This window comes from Ranitomeya variabilis, chromosome 3 (genome assembly GCF_051348905.1).
Source record: "Ranitomeya variabilis isolate aRanVar5 chromosome 3, aRanVar5.hap1, whole genome shotgun sequence".
NCBI lineage: Eukaryota > Metazoa > Chordata > Amphibia > Anura > Dendrobatidae > Ranitomeya > Ranitomeya variabilis.
The window spans coordinates 450957748-450982841 of NC_135234.1; the positions used below are offsets into that span (position 1 = coordinate 450957748).

The following is a 25094-nucleotide window of genomic DNA, read 5'->3' on the forward strand; positions in this document are numbered from 1 at the left end:
CACCACTTACTGCACCGGACGTCCCCCACTGACAGACAGGGCCACGGACCGGGTCTAGCCTGTTGTGGATTCTGTTTGTGGGCTCCCTCTGGTGGTTACTGCTGGTACTGGGTGACTTTGGTGGGTTGCGGCCTTTGGTTTCCACCTGTCCATCAGTGGCTGGGTGTTTCCTATTTTACCTGGCCTTTCTGTCATTCCCTTGCCGGCTATCAATGTATTCAGATGTGCTCTGTTTGGTTCCTGCCTACCTGCTCCCAGATCTTTCAGGATAAGCTAAGTGCTGTTTTTCAGTTGTTTGGTTTTTTTTGTCCAGCTTGCTTATTATGTCTCTATGCTAGCTGGTAGCTCTAGTGGACTGAGGTTCTCCCCATGTGCCATGAGTTGGCACATGGGTTCTTGTAATCTCAGGATGGTTTTTTTGATTAGGGTTTTTTGCTGACCGCTCAGACCCCTTTTGTATCGTTCTGCTTTCTAGTTTACAGCGGGCCTCAATTTGCTAAAACTATATATATCATCTCTATGTGTGTGCCTTCCTCTCATTTCACCGTCAATACATGTGGGGGGCAACTATATCTTTTGGGGTTCATTCCTCTGGAGGCAAGTGAGGTCTTTATTTTCTCTGCAGTGCTAGTTAGCTCTTAGGCTGGTGCGTGGCGTCTAGAACCAACGTAGGCACGCTCCCTGGCTATCTCTAGTTGCGTTTGTCAGGCGTAGGGCAGCGGTCAGCCCAGGTTCCATCACCCTAGAGCTCGTCCGTAATATATTTGTACTTTGCTTGTCCTGTGCTATCCCTAGCCATTGGGATTCATGACAGTATAGCCGGCCCACAAAGTGTTAATTGTTTGGGCTGAAGCAGGAGAAAGAGAAGTGTTTAAGGGAAATTTTTTTTTTTTTTTTTCTTTCCCTTCAGAGTTTTGCTGCCTAGCCCTTAATTGCTGTCTAGCTGCTTCTTACTTCCTCTTAACCCTTGAATGGCTCTGATCTTAGCTGTTTAACATGGATGTCCAGAGTTTGGCTTCCAGCCTGAGTAATCTCGCGGCAAAAGTTCAAAACATACAGGATTTTGTTGTTCACACTCCCATGTCTGAACCTAGAATTCCTATTCCAGAGTTCTTTTCTGGAGATAGATCTACCTTCCTGAATTTCAGGAACAATTGTAAATTGTTTCTTTCTTTAAAATCTTGCTCCTCTGGAGACCCTGCTCAACAGGTCAAGATTGTAATATCTTTCCTGCGGGGCGACCCTCAGAATTGGGCATTTGCATTGGCACCAGGGGATCCTGCATTGCTCAGTGTGGATGCGTTTTTTCTGGCATTGGGATTGCTCTATGAGGAACCTAACCTGGAGATTCAGGCTGAAAAGGCTTTATTAGCCCTCTCTCAGGGGCATGATGAAGCGGAAATATATTGTCAGAAGTTTCGGAAATGGTCGGTGCTTATTCAGTGGAATGAGTGCGCCCTGGCTGCAAACTTCAGAAATGGTCTTTCTGAGGCCATTAAGGATATTATGGTGGGGTTCCCTATGCCTACAGGTCTGAATGAGTCTATGGCTATGGCCATTCAGATTGATCGGCGTTTACGGGAGCGCAAACCCGTGCACCAGTTGGCGGTGTCTTCTGAACAGGCACCTGAGACTATGCAATGTGATAGAATTTAGTCCAGAAGTGAACGGCAAAATTATAGGCGGAAAAATGGATTGTGTTTCTATTGTGGTGATTCAGCTCATGTTATATCAGCATGCTCTAAACGCACAAAAAGGGTTGATAAATCTTTTGCCATTGGTACTCTGCAGCCTAAGTTCATTTTGTCTGTGACTGATTTTTTCACTGTCTTCCATTTCCGTCGATGCCTATGTGGATTCGGGCGCTGCCCTGAGTCTTATGGATTGGTCATTTGCTAAACGCTGCGGTTTTAGTCTGGAACCTCTGGAAGTTCCTATTCCTCTGAAGGGAATTGACTCTACACCATTGGCTATGAATAAACCGCAGTATTGGACACAAGTGACCATGCGCATGACTCCCGTTCATCAGGAGGTGATTCGCTTCCTTGTACTTTATAATTTACATGATGTACTAGTGCTTGGTCTGCCATGGTTACAAACTCATAATCCTGTCCTGGACTGGAAAACAATGTCTGTGTTAAGCTGGGGATGTCAGGGGGTTCATGATGATGCACCTCCGATTTCAATCGCTTCATCTACTCCTTCTGAGATCCCTGCGTTTTTGTCTGACTATAGGGATGTTTTTGAGGAGCCTAAGCTCAATTCGCTCCCTCCGCATAGAGATTGTGACTGTGCTATAGAATTGATTCCTGGCAGTAAGTTCCCTAAGGGTCGTTTATTTAATCTGTCACTGCCAGAGCATACTGCTATGCGGAATTATATTAAGGAGTCCTTGGAAACGGGACATATTCATCCATCTTCGTCCCCTCTGGGAGCAGGTTTTTTTTTTTGTGGCAAAAAAAGATGGTTCCCTGAGGCCTTGTATAGATTATCGCCTTCTGAATAAGATTACAGTCAAGTATCAGTATCCATTGCCATTATTGACTGATTTGTTTGCTCGCATTAAGGGGGCTAGGTGGTTCACTAAGATAGATCTTCGCGGTGCGTATAATCTGGTGCGGATAAAACAGGGTGATGAGTGGAAAACCGCATTTAATACGCCTGAGGGCCATTTTGAGTATTTGGTAATGCCTTTTGGACTCTCCAATGCTCCGTCAGTCTTTCAGTCCTTTATGCACAATATTTTCCGTGAATATCTGGATAAGTTTATGATTGTGTATTTGGATGATATTTTGGTGTTTTCTGATGACTGGGAGTCTCATGTTCTACAGGTCAGGAAGGTGTTTCAGGTTCTGCGGGCCAATTCTCTGTTTGTGAAGGGCTCAAAGTGTCTCTTCGGAGTCCAGAAGATTTCTTTTTTGGGGTACATTTTTTCTCCTTCTACTATTGAGATGGATCCCGTCAAGGTTCAGGCGATTTGTGACTGGACACAACCTACATCTGTTAAGAGCCTTCAGAAGTTCTTGGGGTTTGCTAATTTTTATCGTCGGTTCATTGCTAATTTTTCCAGTATTGTTAAACCTTTGACTGATTTGACTAAAAAGGGTGCTGATGTTGCTGATTGGTCTCCTGCGGCCGTGGAGGCCTTTCAGGAACTTAAGCGCCGTTTTTCTTCTGCTCCTGTGTTGTGTCAACCAGATGTTTCACTTCCTTTTCAAGTTGAGGTTGATGCTTCCGAGATTGGAGCGGGGGCGGTTTTGTCACAGAGAAGTTCTAATGGCTCGGTGATGAAGCCATGTGCATTCTTCTCTAGAAAATTCTCGCCCGCCGAGCGCAATTATGATGTGGGTAATCGGGAGCTTTTGGCCATGAAGTGGGCATTTGAGGAGTGGCGTCATTGGCTTGAGGGTGCTAAACATCGTGTGGTGGTCTTGACTGATCACAAGAATCTCATTTACCTTGAGTCTGCCAGGCGTTTGAATCCTAGACAGGCTCGTTGGTCGTTGTTTTTTTCTCGTTTCAATTTCGTGGTTTCATACCTGCCAGGTTCAAAGAATGTGAAGGCAGATGCTCTTTCCAGGAGTTTTGTGCCTGACTCTCCTGGAGACTCTGGGCCTACTGGTATCCTTAGGGATGGGGTAATATTGTCCGCCGTATCCCCAGACTTGCGACGTGCATTGCAGGAGTTTCAGGTGGATAAACCGGATCGTTGTCCACCAGAAAGACTGTTTGTTCCGGATGATTGGACCAGTAGAGTCATCTCCGAGGTCCATTCTTCTGTGTTGGCTGGTCATCCTGGAATATTTGGTACTAGAGACTTGGTGGCCAGGTCTTTTTGGTGGCCTTCCTTGTCTAGGGATGTGCGTACCTTTGTGCAGTCTTGTGAAGTGTGTGCTCGAGCTAAGCCTTGCTGTTCTCGGGCCAGTGGGTTGTTGTTATCCTTGCCCATCCCGAAGAGGCCTTGGACGCACATTTCCATGGATTTTATTTCTGATCTTCCGGTTTCACAGAAAATGTCCGTTATCTGGGTTGTGTGTGACCGCTTTTCTAAGATGGTTCATTTGGTGCCCTTGCCTAAGTTGCCTTCCTCCTCTGAGTTGGTCCCTTTATTTTTTCAGAACGTGGTTCGTTTGCATGGGATTCCGGAGAATATCGTTTCTGACAGGGGATCCCAGTTTGTGTCTAGATTTTGGCGGACGTTTTGTGCCAAGATGGGCATTGATTTGTCTTTCTCGTCTGCATTCCATCCTCAGACGAATGGCCAGACGGAGCGAACTAATCAGACCTTGGAAACTTATTTGAGGTGTTTTGTTTCTGCTGATCAAGATGACTGGGTTGCTTTTTTGCCACTGGCCGAATTTGCTCTTAATAATCGGGCTAGTTCTGCCACGTTGGTCTCTCCTTTTTTTTTGTAATTCGGGGTTTCATCCTCGTTTTTCCTCTGGTCAGGTGGAGCCTTCGGATTGTCCTGGAGTGGACGTGGTGGTGGACAGGCTACATCAGATTTGGAATCAGGTGGTGGACAATTTGAAGTTATCTCAGGAGAAGACTCAGCAGTTTGCTAATCGCCGTCGCCGCGTGGGTCCCCGACTTCTTGTTGGGGATTTGGTGTGGTTGTCTTCTCGTTTTGTCCCTATGAAGGTCTCTTCTCCTAAGTTCAAGCCTCGGTTCATCGGTCCTTATAGGATCTCGGAGATTCTTAACCCTGTATCTTTTCGTTTGGATCTCCCAGCATCGTTTGCTATTCATAATGTGTTCCATCGGTCGTTGTTGCGGAGGTATGAGGTGCCCGTTGTTCCTTCGGTTGAGCCTCCTGCTCCGGTGCTGGTGGAGGGAGAATTGGAGTATGTTGTTGAGAAGATCTTGGATTCTCGTGTTTCCAGACGCAAACTCCAGTATTTGGTTAAGTGGAAGGGTTATGGTCAGGAGGATAATTCCTGGGTGGTCGCCTCCGATGTTCATGCGACTGATTTGGTCCGCGCCTTCCATAGAGCTCACCCTGATCGCCCTGGGGGTTCTCGTGAGGGTTCGGTGACCCCTCCTCAAGGGGGGGGTACTGTTGTGGATTCTGTTTGTGGGCTCCCTCTGGTGGTTACTGCTGGTACTGGGTGACTTTGGTGGGTTGCGGCCTTTGGTTTCCACCTGTCCATCAGTGGCTGGGTGTTTCCTATTTTACCTGGCCTTTCTGTCATTCCCTTGCCGGCTATCAATGTATTCAGATGTGCTCTGTTTGGTTCCTGCCTACCTGCTCCCAGATCTTTCAGGATAAGCTAAGTGCTGTTTTTCAGTTGTTTGTTTTTTTTTGTCCAGCTTGCTTATTATGTCTCTATGCTAGCTGGTAGCTCTAGTGGACTGAGGTTCTCCCCATGTGCCATGAGTTGGCACATGGGTTCTTGTAATCTCAGGATGGTTTTTTTGATTAGGGTTTTTTGCTGACCGCTCAGACCCCTTTTGTATCATTCTGCTTTCTAGTTTACAGCGGGCCTCAATTTGCTAAAACTATATATATCATCTCTATGTGTGTGCCTTCCTCTCATTTCACCGTCAATACATGTGGGGGGCAACTATATCTTTTGGGGTTCATTCCTCTGGAGGCAAGTGAGGTCTTTATTTTTTCTGCAGTGCTAGTTAGCTCTTAGGCTGGTGCGTGGCATCTAGAACCAACGTAGGCACGCTCCCTGGCTATCTCTAGTTGCGTTTGTCAGGCGTAGGGCAGCGGTAAGCCCAGGTTCCATCACCCTAGAGCTCGTCCGTAATATATTTGTACTTTGCTTGTCCTGTGCTATCCCTAGCCATTGGGATTCATGACACTAGCCACCGTGACAACTCCAGGACTGAGACCCAGAGGCCCGGCTCCGGGTACCCCTAGGCCCTGCGGCGGTGTGGGGGCGCTCCACTGGGACCGACATCTCCACTGAGCAGGTTCCACTGCGGCTGGAGAAGAATGGGAGACAGCAGCGGACATGGTTCGAGATTCCCCCTGTGCAGCGGCAGGAACTCGACACCTAACACATGGCCCCATTGTTTCTTTCATGTACATGGATCAGTCGTTCTGGTTTCTTTGCAGAGAAGCAGCCCCAAAGCATGATGTTGCCACCCCCATGCTTCACAGTAGGTATGGTGTTCTTTGGATGCAACTCAGCATTCTGTCTTCTCCAAACACAACGAGTTTTGTTTCTACCAAACAGTTCTTTGGCAAACCATATGACATTCTCCCAGTACTCTTCTGGATAATCCAAATGATCTCTAGCAAACTTCAGACAGGCCCGGACATGTACTGGCTTAAGCAGGGTGACACGTCTGGCACTGCAGGATCTGAGTCCCTGGCGGGGTAGTGTGTTACTGATGGCAGCCTTTGTTACAGTGGTCCCAGCTCTATGCAGGTCATTCACTAGGTCCCCCGTGTGGTTCTGGGATTTTTGCTTAAAGTTCTTGTGATCATTTTGACTCCATAGGGTGAGATCTTGAGTGGAGCCCCAGATTGAGGGAGATTATCAGTGGTATTGTATGTCTTCCATTTTCTTATTATTGCTCCCACAGTTGATTTCATCACACCAAGCTGTTTACCTATTGCAGATTAATTCTTCCCATCCTGGTGCAGGGCTACAATTTTGTTTCTGTTGTCCTACGACAACTCTTTGGTCTTTACCATAGTGGAGTTTGGAGTGTGACTGTTTGAGGTTGTGGACGGATGTCTTTTATACTGATAACAAGTTCAAGCAGGTGCCATTACTACAGGTAATGAGTGGAGGACAGAGGAGCCTCTTAAAGAAAAAGCTACAGGTCTGTGAGAGCCAGAAATCTTGCATGTTTTTAGGTGACCAAATACTTTTTTTCCACCATAATTTGCTAAATAAATCTTGCCAAATCAGACAAGGTGATTTTCTGGATTTGTTTTCTCATTTTGACTCTCATAGTTGTGGTCTACATATGATGTCAATTACAGGCCTCTCTCATCTTTTTAAGTGGGAGAACTTGCACAATTGGTGGCTGACTAAATACTTTTTTTCCCCCACTGTACATGTAGAGGTCTATAAATCATGTCTAAGGACAGCATCTTGCTCTTGTTACCGGCATTCATGAGTTGTACACCATTTGGGTTAGAAGAAAAACAGGAAGGGTTATTGCCAGGCGCTGCCAAGAATCGGATTGACTCCTTCCTCAGGTATTTGTTTGGTCTCAGCACTTCTTGGCAGCGGCCAGGAATCACCGCTCCTGTTTCTCTTCCAGTTCAGTCATTTCTCACCCCACTGGTGTGTGGGTCAGCAGCCGGAACAGTAGCCTATACACTTGACATACTATATGGTTAACAGAGTTTTGCCGGGTCACAACTCACACAGGTGAGCCCACATATTTATTCGCTAGTTTGCTCCCTGCGTGTGGTAACACTTGGAGTGCCTGTCTCTTTGTATTGTCCATTTGGGGACACTTTTTCTCACTGTGTTATCCCTCTGGCATTGTGGGAGAGTGTGCTGACACCAACATGGTTCCTTTATATAGAGGAAAAAACATTCAGCTATGCACACTATCGGTCGGTCATCTATTTCCACTGTGAATATCCATCATCCCAAAGCCTCCTGATGGACCCACATTGGGGAAGAAACGTGTTGAGGCACATCATGTGGACTGATAAGGATTTTGACAAGATTATTCTTACTGAAGGAGTTTTTTCTTTTTTTGTTGTAGCACAATTTGTTCAAGATTATTAAACATATGGATGCATACTGATTCCATTGTAGTAGTTTAAATGTTTGGCTATCCACCTGATCAATATGTTTTATGCATCTGTCAATAACTTCTACTCAGAATATTTGCCAAATGCCAGAATAATGAGAGAATGTTTTAAGGCATTTTTATTACTTACTGCAAAGTCAAAAGTTTTTTATATTGATAACTATGGTAATCCTAATTGACCTAAAACAGGAAAGGTTTATTCTGATTTCATGTCAGATATTGAGAAAAACATGCATATGTGTCTTTTTATATAGTGTGTGTAAACTTCTGGTTTCAACTGTATACTGTACCCAATGTATTTCTTAAGTGAGGACGTAAACATGCATATATATATAAATTCTCCAAGCTGTTCTTTCTTGGCCACGGAGTGTTAGGAATTACTATTGCCGTTGCTATTTTTCCTCTGTGTAATATCCGTGTATCGATCTGGCTCTGGTCGCACCTAGAGGTTTTGTTTGTACCACTATTAGCACCTATGAGGTAACCTAGGGTATAACAGGGACAGACCACGTTGAGCGAGGGTGCCATTTTTTGTGCATTTAGGGTGCCAACCTCTGTGGCTAGGCAAGATCCAAGACTAGGGATTTGCAATGTCTACGTTAGTGATTTCCTCCTATATAGAAGATAATCGTTTGTATTTGTTCTTAAAGGGAACCTGTCACCCCCCAGGTGTTTGTAACTAAAAGAGCCACCTTGTGCAGCAGTATTGATCGCTGTGAGGCGTCTGGATTAGGGGGGGAAAGACCTGCCCCCGTGGCGATTTCACGGTATGAGGGACACATTTCAAAGACTATTCTTTCAGCAGTGCCAGGACCCTGAACTAAAAGAGCCACCTTGTCAGAATGCAGCATTAGTGCTGCACAAGGTGGCTCTTTTTAGTTACAAACGCCTGGGGGGGGGCGGGGTGACAGGTTCCCTTTAATTTATCCACCAGATCATAGGCACATGTGTAGTCATTGACATACACTTACCGTATTTTTCGGACTATAAGACGCACCGGACCATAAAGCGCATCCCAAATTTGGGGTGAAAATTGCAGAAAAAAAGATTTTTTATAAGATGGGGGTCCGTCTTATTGTCCGAATTTACAGTATCTTACCTGAGGGCTGGCGGTGGCAGAGCAGGGTCACAGGAGGCATGGTGTCGGCAGAGGTGGGGTGATGCGGTACGGCGTGCACCTGAGCAGGGTCCCTTCCTGCTTAGGTGGGCGATGCCACGGCCTGGTGTCCATGGGAGGGTTGCAGCACTGGTTACCGGCAGAGGTGCTGGGATGAGGAGGCGCAGTGAGAGGTACGGCGTGAGAGGGGTCCCTTTCCCCGGTGAGGTGATGCAGCAGCCCGGTAAGCAGCAGAGCCGGGTGAATCCTGTTGTTATCGGTGGTGGCAGCCATCTTCCTGAGGCCGCGCGTGCGCAGATGAAGCGCTCTGCTTCCCGGGGCTTCAGGAAAATAGCCGCGGGAGGCCGCGCGTGCGCAGATGGAGATCGCGGCGGCCATTTTCCTGAAGCCAAGATCTAAATCTGCGAACTCGGCTTCAGGAAAATGGCCACCGCGATCTCCATCTGCGCACGCGCGGCCTCCCGCGGCCATTTTCCTGAAGCCCCGGGAAGCAGAGCGCTCCATCTGCGCACGCGCGGCCTCAGGAAGATGGCCGCCACCTCCGATAACAGCAGGATTCACCCGGCTCTGCTGCTTACCAGGCTGCTGCATCACCTCACCTGGGAAAGGGACCCCGATCACTGCGCCTCCTCATCCCCGCACCTCTGCCGCCACACCTCTGCCGCCGCACCTCTGCCACCGCACCTCTGCCGCCACGGTAAGTCTGCATTGCGACTATTAGACGCACCCCCCATTTCCCCCCCTTTTTTGGGGGGGAAAAGTGCGTCTTGTAGTCCGAAAAATACGGTATTTACTAAGGTGTTACTACTACATTTGTTGTTTGGGTTTATTTAAATTTGCACATCTAGCCTCCTATTTTTGGTTCTGGTTACACCTAGTGACTTTGTATTGTAGAGATTAGACTGAAAGAATCCATTGTATCTTTCTCTTGAGACGTCTGGCTTATCAGCAAGAAACTTGAGCAAGTTGACATTTCCTTTTTATGCACGCATTCCTTCTGTTATTATAGCCTTTTACCTACATACTAGAGGTTGTAAATTTCACAGTATAGATAAGCTTTGTAAGAGAATGTGAAATAATGAGCGCTTGTGCGCATGTCTGCAAATGCATAACTCTTTTTCTTTATAAAGGAGGGGTAAAGCCCAGAGAGTCAGACGCGCTCCTGAGCTTCCCCTGTATATGATCACACAATACTTTGTTTGCGTGTCATTTACCTGGAAGCTTACCTCCAGTAAGCCAGGGACTGAGAAGGACTTAACATTTCTTTGGCGCCCGAACAGGGACCTGAGATAAGAGTATTTGCTCGAGATTTACCTGCGGATACGGACAACGGAGATCTGGGATAATGGACGGCAAATGAACTGAAAAACCTGGCCAGGTAAGAGACATTATTAGTTCTCTTTTATCTGCCCTGTATTATCCGAAAGATCTCTATGAGCCGTGTCACGCTGGGTTAGTCTAGTAGTGAGTAGATACCTATAAAACTCGGGTTACCATATTGTATAGACTTATGAGTCCTGTCCCTGGCAGTGTGTGAACAGTGTGAAGGTTGTGGTATGTTGTGAAAGAAGAGCAAAAGTGCGTAGAAAAATAAGCCGAAATAGTTGGGGTATAAGCCTTATACACGGAAGTCAGCCTAACTGGGTCATGTGGTTGCGTTCTTCTTCTCCGCCCATGCTTGACTCTCAATTAAGTGCTTAACCTCCTTCATTTCTGGATAAGGTTTGATAGAATGAGCCCAGGACGCGGAATCATGAGCCTGGGACAAGTATGATATCTGAGACTGAGAGTTTTGTGATCTGTTTGGTGTTGCTGATCCTGTTTGCGTGCATTGTAGGAATCAAGTTTATTCTGCACATTAGAAAGAATGGAGCAGATCAGCCCTTCAATATTTTAGCTCCCTAGGAGAGAAGGCAACGAGACGCCACCAACAGAGGAAGTGGTTGTCCAAACGTCACCTAGGGTAGTCATAGCTAATATTGAAAAGAAAAATGGGAAATAAACAGACCAAAACTGTCTTAGGACAAGTGGAAGCAGCAGATATCATACAGGAAAGATGTGGAAAGACAGTCAGAAGGCAGATTAGAAGGGTAAGAGAGAAGTTGGGAATTTCAGAAGCACTTATGTTTAGTACAGAATGGGAAAGACTGAGTAAAGAACGAGGTGGAATTATCAAAGACAATGGGTGGGAAGAAATCATACATTGTATGATAGAGGTCTCAAAAACAGCTAAAGAGGAGAATTGGAAGTATGATCCAGACACTTCCAAATGGATCATGGGGAAGGGAAAAAGTTGTGACATAATCCCGCCACCTTACCTAGATCCAAAAGCCCAATCATTTGTACCATCTGGAAGAGCAGAAGGAGGAAAACAATTTCCAGCCTTGTATCCCAATCTTGGTGGGGTAGGAGGATGGGAATGTTCACACTGTGGACAACAAAATCCAGATTGGAGAAATGATTGCCTAGCCTGTGGTACACCTAGATATGGCGCTGTACTTGCCCCTGTTAGGGTAGTACCAAGACCTTTTAGAGAAGCTGGTGCTGACGGGGTAATGAACACCAGATATCATCAGACCAGACAATACTTTCCTTGGTCCCCTGCTGAGGGTATGTCCCTCCTGCATAATGCGCCTGATCCCACTCAATATCCTATCCGATTTGCGCAGTATATACAACAAATCATGCAGACTCATGCTGGGGTCTGGGCGGACGGGGAAGAATTATGTAGAATGAAAATGTCCCCCGGACTTTTTCAGGAATTATTGACACACCTACAGCCCAATAGACCAGTGGCAGAAGGGGGTGCCTTACAGACAGAAGCATCAGGTACCCAGTTCACAGAGGCATTAATAATTTTCATGAGAGGAAAACAGAGGGAAAGGGGGTCTACAGGTGTGATTATGCAGAAATTTGGACAAAGTATTGAAGAATATAGTCAAGAACTAGAAAATAACTTTAGGGATGAAGGATTGGATTTGACTGATGCTTCAGTAAGGAGACTTTTTACAAAACAATTAATAGAGGGGCTAGATCCGAAAATCAGAGAAAAATTTAAATCCTCTACTCCAGATTGGAGAACAATTGAACAACCAAATATTGTGAAACAACGATGTTTAGGAATAGCCATGGATATGAGAGAGAATCGTAAGCCTGTTAGAATAGCACAAGCTAATACAGGAGGAAGAGTGAGACACAATTTTCTTTGCCACTACTGTAAAAAGCCAGGTCATTTCCAAAGAGAGTGCAGGAAGAAGTTGGCAGATATAAAGTCAGGCAAATTTGTTCCCAGAAATAACCCTCCCCAAACGGACAACCAGCAGAAATCTACCATCATAGATGGTCCCATACCAGATTCAGATTGACTCGATGTGTTACAAACTTCCCTACCAGCTAGAAGACCTATGATACAGGTGAATGTGGGGGGGAGAGAGATTCCATTTTTGATAGATACAGGTGCAACTTCCTCAATTTTGAATCAAGATTTTCTTCCGAATCCGGAAGATATTTCAGAACAAACAACTTTTGCTGAGGGTTATGATGGGGTAATTCGAACACTGCCATATACTGTGCCCCTAGAGGTCTCATTAGGACCTAAATGTTTTGCATCCAGATTTTTGTATGCCAGAGGTGCCCCAACATGTCTGTTAGGAACTGATGTACTAAAGAAATTAGAAGCTAACATCAAATTTAGGGAAGATGGCACAGTTATGCTGACTATCCCTGATGATGCAGAAACATTAGAACAATATGTCAGAATTCAGGCTTTTGAGGATTATACTGAAGAAAAAGAGTACAACACAGATCTAGACCTCTCAACGGTCCCAGAAACACTGTGGGCACAGGGTGACACTGATGTGGGATTATTGCATATTTCTCCTGTAAAATTATCTGTGCAACCAGGAGCTGTTCTCCCACAGCTCAGACAATACCCTGTGAGTGCCCAGCAGGAATTAGCAATTACAAAACAGATAGAGGGATATAGAGAGAAAGGAGTTTTGGTAGAGATACAATCACCTGCTAACACTCCTCTGTATCCAGTCAAGAAGAGAACTCTTGATAAGAGTTCTATGCCCAAATACCGTATGGTACATGATCTAAGAGAAATAAACAAAGTTCTAGATCCAATCACCCCAGTTGTACCCAATCCTCATACGTTACTATCACAGATACCAGCCAGTTCTCAAGTGTTTACTGTAATAGATCTTTCAAATGCATTTTTCTCGGTTCCTTTACACCAAGATAGTTGGCATTTGTTTGCATTTACATTTAAGGGCAAACAGTTGGCGTGGACACGCCTTCCACAGGGAATGATACACTCCCCTACTCTTTATTCAAATGCCCTACAAACAGTTCTTCAAAGGTTTGAACCTGAATCACAGGTAGTAATTTTGCAGTATGTGGATGACCTACTACTTTGCTGCCCAGATCTAGAAACTGCAGAAAGGTCCACTGTGAGTTTACTATGTTTTCTAGAAAAAGAAGGGTGTAAAGTGAATAGACAAAAGCTACAAGTTTGTCAGATCAAAGTGGTCTTTCTAGGTCATTGCATTTCTCAAGGTAAAAAGCATCTTACACCTCAAAGAACTGAAGCAATAAGACAGATGAATGAGCCTAGAAATCATAAACAGCTACGAGCATTTTTAGGAATAGTGTCTCATTGTAGACAATGGATTATACATGCCAGTCAACTAATGCAATCACTGTATGACTGTGTAAAAAGTGAACCTTATTTGTTGACAAAAGAAGGTCAGATTTCGTTCCAACAATTAAAAGATGCCCTTGTTTCAGCTCCAGCGTTAGGGCTACCAGACTACACCAAACCATTTCAGCTTATGGCTGCAGAAGTTGATTCCCATGCTACAGGAGTTCTTACCCAGAAGCATGCAGGGAAACAAAGACCAATTGCATATCTTTCAGCAAGGTTAGATCCAGTCGCTAGGGCAGCGCCAACCTGTGTACGTGTAGTTGTTGCTGTCTCACTATTGTTGGACAAAGCATCAGAAATTGTCCTAGAGCATCCACTCACAGTTCAAACTACACATGATGTTTATGGGATATTAAACCAGGTCCAACCAAAACACATTTCCATGGCCAGACATTTGCGGCTACAGTGTTCTTTGCTGCTTCCCTCTACTATCACATTTGCAAGGCTTCAGACTCTCAATTTAGCTACACTGCTACCTCTCGAGTCTGAAGGGGGGAATAAGGACACTGATCCACACGCAAATTTTTTCCCTACAGACACACATGATTGTACAGAGCTCATTTTACAAGAAACGGTAGGCTTACCCAATGTATCCGAAACACCACTTCAAAATCCAGATTTAGAGCTGTTTATAGATGGTAGTAGGTTTGCAGATGACACAGGTAACTTCCATACAGGGTATGCAGTTGTGTCAGAATCTGAAACTCTCAAAGCAGAACCACTTCCACCAAAACAGTCTGCACAAGAAGCAGAACTAACAGCATTGATCGAAGCGCTAAAAATAGCTGAGAATCAGACAGCTAATATATACACTGATTCTAGGTATGCACATGGTATTGTGTTTGATTTTGGAGTAATCTGGAGAGCTAGAGGTTACATGACAGCGTCAGGCCAACCTGTAAAACATGCTTCTCTGATCAAACAGATCTTAGAGGCTGCACAAGAAACAAAAGAAGTAGCAGTAATTAAGGTAGCTGCACATGTGAGACTCGACACTAGGGAATCTAGGGGAAATGATAGGGCTGATAAAGCAGCCAAGGCAGCAGCGGTCAAACCCTTACAGCAAGTTCATACTGTAAACCCCACAGAAAATACTGAAGATAGACTGAGACAAGCACAGGAAGATGCAGGAGAAGAGGAGAGGGACAGGTGGAAAAAGGAAGGGGCAGAAGAACAAGCAGGAATTTGGAAGAAAGATGGACTAATATGTCTACCTAGAGCCTGGTACCCGATTGTAGTTGGTGGACTGCACCACCCTACTCATGTGTCTGCAAATGCAATGACACTACTGGCAAAGCAAGTCTGGTTGGCTCCAGGTTTTGGCAACTACGCAAGAGACTATTGTGCTGCATGCGTTATATGCCTGGCACATAATCCCGGACAGACGACAAAGACCCCTATGAAGCACCACGTCCGACCTCTCTATCCGTTTCAGCGATTACAAATAGACTTTATCCAGCTGCCAAAAAGTAATGGGTATGAGTATGTGTTGGTGTGTGTGGACATGTTCTCGGGGTGGCCAGAGGCCTATCCAGTTTGGAAGGCTTCAGCTAAAAACACTGCTGTAAAGCTAGTTGCCGAACTGATACCCCGTTACGGTCTCCCTGAAGTGATCGAGTCAGATAGGGGTACTCATTTCACTGGAGAAATATTTCAAAATGTACTGAAAATGTTGGGTGTTGAAAGTCAGTTACACACTCCATACCATCCTCAAAGTTCCGGTAAGGTGGAACGCATGAATGGAACTTTAAAATTAAAAATACAGAAAGCCATGGCTGAAACAGGAAAGCCTTGGACAGAATGCCTTCCACTGGCCCTTTACTCAATACGCAATACCCCAAGGGGTAAGACTAAACTGTCTCCATATGAAATTTTGTTTGGCAGGACTGCCAATTTAGGATGTTATTTTACACAACAACTTGTGTTAAATATTGAGTCATTGACTTCTTATGTGCAAAATCTTCAGAAACAATTAACTAAGGTGCATGCACAAGTTTTTGCTTCCCTTCCAGATCCTGACAACATTGAAGGAAGTCACAAGTTGGAACCAGGTGATCAAGTCTATGTAAAAAGACACACCAGAAAGGCTCTTGAACCAAGATTTGACGGACCCTTCCAAGTCCTGTTGACAACACCTACATCAGTCAAGCTAGAAGGAAAGGCATCATGGATACATGCAAGCCACTGCAAAAAAGCAGTACAAAACTCATGATATTGATGATAATAATGTTAACACAGATGTGGGATAAATTAGTTAGAGCCACGGATTATCTAGATGATCAGATTTGGGATATATTGGATATACTAAACACTAGTATAGCTGTACAGAATCAGCTTATAATAGTCATATACGTACTATTCCAGATTGTGCTCAAGGGTATCTCAGTATGCACAGATAAACTTTGTGTAATCGATGCAAGAGTATAAAGTTTTTTTTTCTTCCTTCTTATGTTATCCTCTAGTGATTCTAATTAATATTACTGTACTAATTTTTGTTTTTATATTTTAGTATACTGCTAAAGAAGAAAATAATTTGCAATAGAAGAATTAATACTAGATTTGATTCTCTTATTAATAATATAAGTGTGTGTATGTGTAATACCAAAAATAAAGGCTTTGTCTTTGGCCCTATGGTAATAAATAAAAGGAATATGTCAAAGGGGGGAATTGTAGAGATTAGACTGAAAGAATCCATTGTATCTTTCTCTTGAGACGTCTGGCTTATCAGCAAGAAACTTGAGCAAGTTGACATTTCCTTTTTATGCACGCATTCCTTCTGTTATTATAGCCTTTTACCTACATACTAGAGGTTGTAAATTTCACAGTATAGATAAGCTTTGTAAGAGAATGTGAAATAATGAGCGCTTGTGCGCATGTCTGCAAATGCATAACTCTTTTTCTTTATAAAGGAGGGGTAAAGCCCAGAGAGTCAGACGCGCTCCTGAGCTTCCCCTGTATATGATCACACAATACTTTGTTTGCGTGTCATTTACCTGGAAGCTTACCTCCAGTAAGCCAGGGACTGAGAAGGACTTAACAGTATGTATCAGTATCAGCACCTATAAGTTGGCCCAGTGTGTAATAGTGACAGATTCCGTTGAGCGGGGATGCCATATTGCATTTATCTAGGGTGTCAGGTAGGATTTTAGAATAGGGATTTGCATTACATTTAATACTCGTATTTCCCGGTCTACAGATTAGTCGACATATCTTCTCACTATAGTGTGTTTTTCGATATTTCATATTGTTAAGTATTGTTTGGAGTTGTTTATAAACAGATTAATAAATATTGCTATTTTAGGGGATTTTTTTTTTTTATTACCTGCAGTACATTTTTTTTACTGCAAACTGTGACGGCTTTGCATTAGGATTTTACACCGCACTGTATGAAAAGGTGAAGCACATGCTTCACCTGTACATGTCACACTGCTGTAATTGCAGCAATTCGTGACTTACCGTAATTCCATTATCAAGATTTCATCAATCGTTGATGGGTCACTTAGACCTAAAAAATTTTGAGAGCATTCATCCCATGCTCTAGCATCTGGAATATGGCTTTTTCTATTAGTTTCCAAAGGCTTTAAATTATATCTTATTACATTCTTTTCAAGAGACTGTCATTGGAACTCAATAAGATTATGGGTAATCTATTGACTTTATGAACTGAGGGGGAGAATGAGAGAAGGGCACCATCCTCTGATTTCATGTAATTTCACAGACAAGTCAGGAAAATCAGGACTTGGAAACAAGATAGGCAGGACAGAAATCAGTCAGTATTCAAGGCTGCTTACTGTATTTGATCCATGACAAGGGTGCACATACTCTTCACCTATTTTGCTACATTGTACTGCTGTGTATTACCTGACATTAAGTGGGTGTTCTCATCACTTACAGTACCATTATATCCACATGATTCCACAAATATCTTTGATTGAAATAGGCTGCTAACGCATATGCCAGATTCAGTGAAAAAAATTACCTTCAAATTCTATCCCTTTTCTAAAAGCTGTTCTGAAACATTTAGGTATATATTCCTGCAATATAAGGATATGGCTCAGATTCTGTATTAAAGATATGACAGATCAGATTTCACATAATTTCCCTTTAACATGTAATGGTATGTTACAAATGTGCCAGTATTTGCAGTCACTTCTTTTTTTTGTAGTAAGATGTATTATAAATAAAATAAATGAATTCATATCAAGCTCAGAACATCTGCTGTCTACCTGATCATAACATATGCCATGAAAGAGAAATAAGAAAAAAGTTTCTTACTTTGACTGCAAAATCCCATGCTGCTATATAGATCATCCTGCAAAAGAAAGCACAACAAATTGCTGGTATGAATATATCTTTATATAATCTCCATCTGTCTATTATGATGATTCCCTAATATGTGAGAGTGGATAGGTTAGGTGCAGTAGGCAAATCAAATTCCTTTCTACATTTCTACATTGCTCTTCTACCCCAATTAGGATGAACTTTTCAGTCCGTGGAAAAGAAAAATGGTCTTGATTACAACAGAACAGTAGAACGGTTTTTTTCTTCCAGTAAAGAGGCATTCTCAAGTTTGGAAGCTATCCCCTATCCATGGGATACCAGATAACTTTCTGATAGCTGGAGTCCAACTTGCTGGGACTACCAACCATCCCATGAACCTCAGTTTGAATGGATTGGTGGCTGAACATGCGCACTGCCGCTTTATTCATTCTTGGGGCCATCAGTTAGCCAAGTGCTGCGCTTGATTGGTTTTCAGCAATTACATAAAGTATTAATGCACCAACCACCACTACAGTTACACGAGACTCTTCAGAGCCCCAGTTCTCATGATCGGTGGAGGTCACAGAGGACTGACCCCCAGTAAACAGGAAATCATCTGCTATCCCATGTATCCATGTTAACCCAACCTTTGTCCCCAAGACCTACCAACAGATTGTGTTTCCAGGATTCCCTTAGTATTGCCTATATGATAATTCCATCACCTGTGAAACACTAAGGAAATCCTGAAAACATGGTCTGTTGGTGGCTCTTTAGGACTGGAATTGGGGATCACTGCCATATAAATAGGATAACGTCCAAACTTGAAAATATCCCTTTTAAAAGTGGTTGTTAGGCTCTAATTACACTAGTGGGAATGTGCTAAGGGCTTATAAGGTTACTTTGCTCTCAATGACAATCTAAGTTTGGTTAATTTGTAGGGCCTACTGACGGCCTTGTTGTTACTGCAGATGCTTAAATGTAAAATTCGAATTAGAAACTAAAATTACTTCCTTTCCTCAATACTACAATCCCAGTAGTCTTCATATGACAATGTGATTTCAGACCACAATTTTCCTGCACTGGCAATATCAGAAAATAGCAGTCCAAGATCCTAAATGGCACAGACACCTAGACCTCAGGCACCATGGTATAGAGCAGGAGGAGTTGAGGATATTGATATCATTTTTTTTTTTAAACATTCAGTAGAACCTGCGTTTTCATCATTAAACCTCTGCTGCTTGGGATTTTTGGTCCAGTGGGCGGTCCTAGCAGTGACTGACAGCTTTCTTGAAGTGTGCATACAGATAGCTGACAGTCACTGATAGGACCGCCCACTGGGCCAAAAATCCCAGACAGCAGAGGTTTAATGATAAAAACACAGGTTCTACTGAATCTTTTCTCTCAAAGCTATATATCAATCTGCTAACAGGTACCCGGTCCTTCCAAAGTGATGTTCCAATCTTCATGACTGGATTAAGAGTAATCCTTTAACGCTTATATTAAAATTCTTGCAAAATACGAACCAAAACAGCACAAACTGAATTTGCCTTTAGATTTGGATGTTTTGTGGTCTGATTATTAAAGGGTTTTTTCCTTGAGCAAAGTACATTCTAATCAACAGATCTTAGAATAATATTACGTTCCAGAATTGGCTGTGTTTAAACAAAATGTTCCTGTGCTGAGATAATCTTATAAATGTGCCCCTGCTGTGTACTGTGTAACGGCCGTGTCTGACTGTGCAGGGACATGGTCTGATCATACCACAGCTCCTGGGCAGGGGAAGAAGCAAAAGAGAGTATAAAGACAGGACAACATGGAATTGCAGCTGATTATTTCAGTGAGGTAAAACATGTTTTCTAAAAAAAGCAGCAAAAGCTTTACCTCACAAGAATCAGATGTCATCCAGTGCTGTTCTGTCTGTATACTCTTTTACTTCCCTCCCCTGCCCAGGAGCTGTGGTATGATCAGACCATGTTCCTGCAGACACAGCCATTACACAGTACACAGCAGGGGCACATGTATTAGATTATCTCAACACAGGAATTTTTTTGCAATACATCAAATTATGTAAATTATTTTTATTCCTAGATCTATTGATTAAAATGTACTTTGTTTGTGTAAAAACCTCTTTAAGGCCACAATAAGCTGATAAAAGCAGCTCCCCTTAGCCAGACAAGTCTATAAGAAGGTAATAAAAGTTAATAAAACAGGCAAAACTTCTGGAGTGAACGCATACATTAAATCATCAATTTTAGCTCTATAGACACAAGTGGTAAAGTACTGAAAATCATTATTGTACTTAATACAGGCTAGACTTTGTACTTCTTGTTTTCGATTGAAACAAATCCGTTATTGGAAACAGAAGTTGCAGATTCTTGCTTTAATGAGAGATTCTATTACTATTGGCACAGCAATCAATTCATGCAATTCCAGCTTACCTAAGCATAATTTACAGCAACTACAAATATAGCAATATTAGCACAGTCAAGTACCTGTGTTAATGCTGGAGGGCGGCATTAAATGCAACCGCTGTTCACTCAAACGCTTAATGATGGATTTAATGATGTTAAATGAGAAAAAAGCCTTTAGCATTTACAGTCTCATTTAGACAACATATAAATGTGCGGTAATTCCATCAGCTTGCTTTATTCAAAGATCAAAATTTGGATAATGTAGAGAGCAGTCAGGTGGCTCCAAGGCCACACAGAAATAAGCAATTAGGAAATTCAGCAGTATAATCACCAACAAGGGTTAAAGGGTTGTCCTGCTATTACACGTCACATTCCTTGTATGGATCACAAGAGTGTGAACAATATTTGCCATTTTCACTCTGTACCAAATGATGCAGGGGAAATGTTACTTACTGTATATAGTATGGTGCCACCTAGTGTTCACAGTGTATAGCAATATGCATCTTCATCAGGGACATATTATTCATAAGGCTAACTGTGATAAAGCTGGGGGCCCATGTTGTCAATTTTATTTTACTGAGGCACTGTTATCTATGCCCCAGTGCTCCAGTGGTCAGAGGCACTTTGCACTGTGTGCCATAGTGATACATATACATTTGTCACAGCTGACCTATAGCGCACCAGAGTCAGGGTTGTGACATCGTGTCGCGTCATACTTTATTACACCTCTATTAGCAATACAAATTAGTCAGGACTTTAAAAGGAAGGTGACAAAAAAAAATCTCATCAGTTGAAAAAAATGTAAAGTATTAATGTCTTAATTTTTAAACAATACATCATTCATATAATTTCTTTTTAATTAAGTAAAATATGAAAATTAATGTAAAAAGGCTTGGTATTTCCACTGTTAAACACTAGAGGGAGCAGCTGCTGGAATTTGCCATGAAAGCCTAGTGTACTGCTAGCTCACATTACGGCTGCAGTAAATATGGGCGGGGTCTGCTCACACGTGTGTGATGTCTCCCCGCTCTCCTCCCCTTCTGGGTGTTTGTAAAAGGATAAGAGATGATGACGTTTAGGATCACAGTGCGGAGACATTTTGTTGGTGACTGCCAGCAATACTGACAAGTAGACTGTCACAGAGGACGGATGGCAGCACTGATACTGTTAGTGCTGCTCACTCTATCATAAGCTGGGGTTAGATACATGGAGTATATCACGTGCATGATTAGATACGCTTAGAGTAACACATGCTGGAATTAGATACAGGGCTAAATGTAGATTATCACATGATGGGATTAGATATTGAGCTCAGCAAAGTGTATCAAACAGAATGGGATTAGATATGCAGTATCTAATGTATAATGTGTGATCCCGTTCCATTAACTGCTATGGGAGCAGCGGTGTAATGTATGACACCCAGTAGCGTAGCTACCGGAGTGGACAGAGGGGGCGGATGCCCCAGGCCCCGTTCTCTGAGGGGCTCACATGGAGCATTGCTACAGCTACGGCGTGTGCCGGTACAGTTAAATTATGCAGCAGAGCAGGGAGACCTGATCCCCCCTGCTGTTGGGCCCTTGAGCCAGGCGGTGGGGGCCCAGCACTGGGCCCATTGCCCGTCATCGCAAGTTCAACTGTATTGGCTGGATGCCAATACAGCTGAAAGTAATTATGAATGAGGGAGTATGCTGAAAAAGAGAATGGACAGGCCGTCCAAAAATCATACATTGATTTAATGCCGCTAGACAAAAATATATAACTGAAGATGAGGTTCTTAGTTTAACATTCTGATCAGACTGTATGAAGCCTGCTGCCACGTCACGGCAAACCTCTTAGTGGGTCCCTATCGCCCTAACGAAGTAGAGCCGTGCACCAACCTCCACCGCAGCGAAAGTGCACCAGCAGGGCGGACGGCCAGGTGCCCCACAGCACCCATGCTGCAAGACAGAGTCCCCATGACTCCAGACCGCGCTATCCCATCAGCACAAAACCACAGCAACAATGGCCGCCACACAGCACCAACACCAAATGAAAGGAGCATTGAAACTCACCTTCCTTGAGCTCTACAGAGGAAGCAGAAGAGGGCTAGACCCCTTTCTTTGCAGTCTCCTGCTAATTAAAATCACCTGTGCCAAATGGGAGGAGTGCACATCCAAAGACAAATAAGGGCAGATCACACAATATGCTGAAAAAGAGAATGGGCAGCACCTCCAAAAATGTGGTCCGTGTGAAAAACCTGACATATGTGCACCACCTTTAAATACAATGGATGTGTGTGTCTGTATTTGCGGTCCTTAAAAAATGGACTGCATCTGCATATGGACACAAAAAGTAGACGTGTGAAGGAGGCCTAATGGTCCTATATAGTGCTCTACAGTATAATGGCCTCAAATAGTGCCCCACAACATAATGGCTCCATATAGTGCCCCACAGTATAATGGCCCCATATAGTGCCCACAGTATAATGGCTCCATATAGTGCCCCGCAGTATAATGGCCCTATATAGTGCCCCACAGAATAATGGCCTCATATAGTGCCCCACAGAATAATGGCCTCATATAGTACCCCATAGTAAAAATGGGTCTCATACAGTGCATTCTGGTACATGGCCCAATTCTGGTGTATATGCCCACCATCATGGTATTTGGCCCTCATCCAGATATATGGCTCCCATCCTGGTATATGGCCCCCATCCTGGTATATGATCCTCAACCTGGTACATGGCCCCCATCCTTGTATATGCCCTCAATCCTGGTATATGGACCCTCCATCCTGGTATATGGTCCCTCCATCCAGGTATATGTCCTCCTTCCTGGTATATGTCCCTCATCTTGGTATATGGCCGCACCTTGGTATATGGCCTCATCCTGGGATATGGCCTCATCCTGGTATATGGACCCTCCATCCTGGTATATGTCCCCCATCCTGGTATATGGCCCCCTTCCTGATATATGTTCCCCCATCCTGGTATCTGTCCCCCATCCTGGTATATGGCCTTATCCTTTCATATTTCCTTATATGGATCCCAAATATTCAATGCATAGAAAAAAAAACAAAAAACTTTTCTACTTACATTCCCTGCGCTCCCATGCAGCGGTGTTTCTTATTCTGTGTGTTCAGGCCGGTGGTGAGTGGTGATCGCAGCCTGTACTGTAGAGGCTGTGATCACTGCACCTCAACGATACCTCACCCTGGACATCCACTCCCCGGCCTCTCCTTCCCACAGGCTCCTGTCATTGTCACAGGGGAAAAGTGGAGCCCGAAGTGTTTGCATACACTGCGGGCTCCACAGAGATGGCCACAATGTCCTCCCATGGCTGTGACCTTGACAGTCAAGGAGGCATTTCCATGTCAAAGGTAAGGCAGTCGCAATACAAGAGATGCTGTCGCAGTCCGACGGCAGTCTCTTTTGCCCAGGGCTGCAGTATGAGGTATGTAAGTGTTGGGCTCAGACATTTACTGTTACGGCTAGCGGAACGTACCAAATTATAAGAGATGGTATAAGGTGCGTTCCCAGCCCGGGGTCTATCGTGCAGAGATGGAACCTGCTGCTGAGTAATGACGGACTATATGGCGGTACAATGTGGATACACACACGGGTTAACTTCACCCTGTGTGAAGGAAGCAAACCCTGTAGCGTCACAGGGCCGCGGTACCGCACCAAGAGCGCAAGCAAGGAGTCTCAGGACTCTATCCCAAGACACAGGATTAGAGTACGTTCAGACCACTTGCGCTCGACACCGCAACTGGGGTGTCAAAGTAACAGAAAATATAACTTAAAGCACAAGAGTGCGTGCTGTGCAGCTTTGGCGGACACCACTAACCACCCAGACTTGGGATAGGAAAGCGCTCTATAAGCGTACGGCGCCGCACTGGCAGTTACAGCAACAGACGCTGTATCGTGTGTCTTTATGTTGACAGCTTAGTCGGGCGCTAGACAGCAAGCATCCACCTTTTGCGAACAGTCATACACAAGGGAGGGGATTTTAAAGAACGACTTGCACTCATCAACACACATGATTCCAAATGTACACTAGCGCATGGCCGTGCGGCCATGCAAACCTATTTTAGCTGCAGCAAGAACAGGACCTTCCCAGAAGGACCAATGGGAGTCAGCCACAGAAGAAGAACACCTTCAGGACCTTCCTAAAGGAGCAATGCGATTTGGTGCAGCATCTAAGCATGTGACCCTTGATCTCCAACAAGAGATCTTGCCCTGGGCATGCTCAGAAAGGGAAGAGCAGGACTTAGTCCCAAACACGTCTGCTTGCCGCTGCCCAGTACTGGCTACAATGGCAGAAGCTGGAAAGGCAGCAGTAACCAGTCGTCCAGTATCAGCCTGAGCTAGACGCTGGGACTGATGTCTCCGCTGAGCAGACTCCACTGTGGCTGGAGAAGAATGGGAGACCGCAGCGGAGATGGTTCGAGATTCCCCCTGTGCAGAGGTGGGATCTCGACACCTAACATTACCCCCCCTCCTTGGACCTCGCTACGTTCAAAGGCAGCAATGAGCTGTGGAGCTTGAATATGTTCAGCAGGCTCCCAGGACCTGCCCTCTGGGCCATAACCCTTTCAATCCACCAAATAGAATTTTTTGCCACGTACCACCTTGCACCCCAAAATAGCATTCACCTCGTAATCGTCCGTAGACGAACCGATGTCCCGGCAGATGACTCGGAAAACCGGGACATGTATACAGGCTTCAAGAGGGACACATGAAAGGTGTCGGTGATACCCAGGCGTGAAGGAAGGGCCAGACGGTAGACCACAGGGTTAACCTGTTCGAGGACCTTGAAGGGACCCAAGTAGCGAGGTGCAAACTTAGTTGTACTCAACTCGCAGCCTGATGTTACGGGCGGAGAGC

The 25094-nt window shown here is 44.3% G+C and overlaps 1 protein-coding gene across 2 annotated transcripts in view; it reads right to left on the reverse strand.

Annotated features, from left to right (window-relative positions):
* Positions 1–25094, reverse strand: part of AFF3 (ALF transcription elongation factor 3) — a 688775-nt gene that overhangs the window by 277637 nt on the left and 386044 nt on the right. For both annotated transcript variants that reach the window (XM_077296548.1, XM_077296549.1), the window contains exon 4: positions 17835–17871. In XM_077296548.1, coding sequence (XP_077152663.1) covers positions 17835–17871 — 37 coding nt within the window. The remainder of the gene's footprint in view (positions 1–17834; positions 17872–25094) is intronic.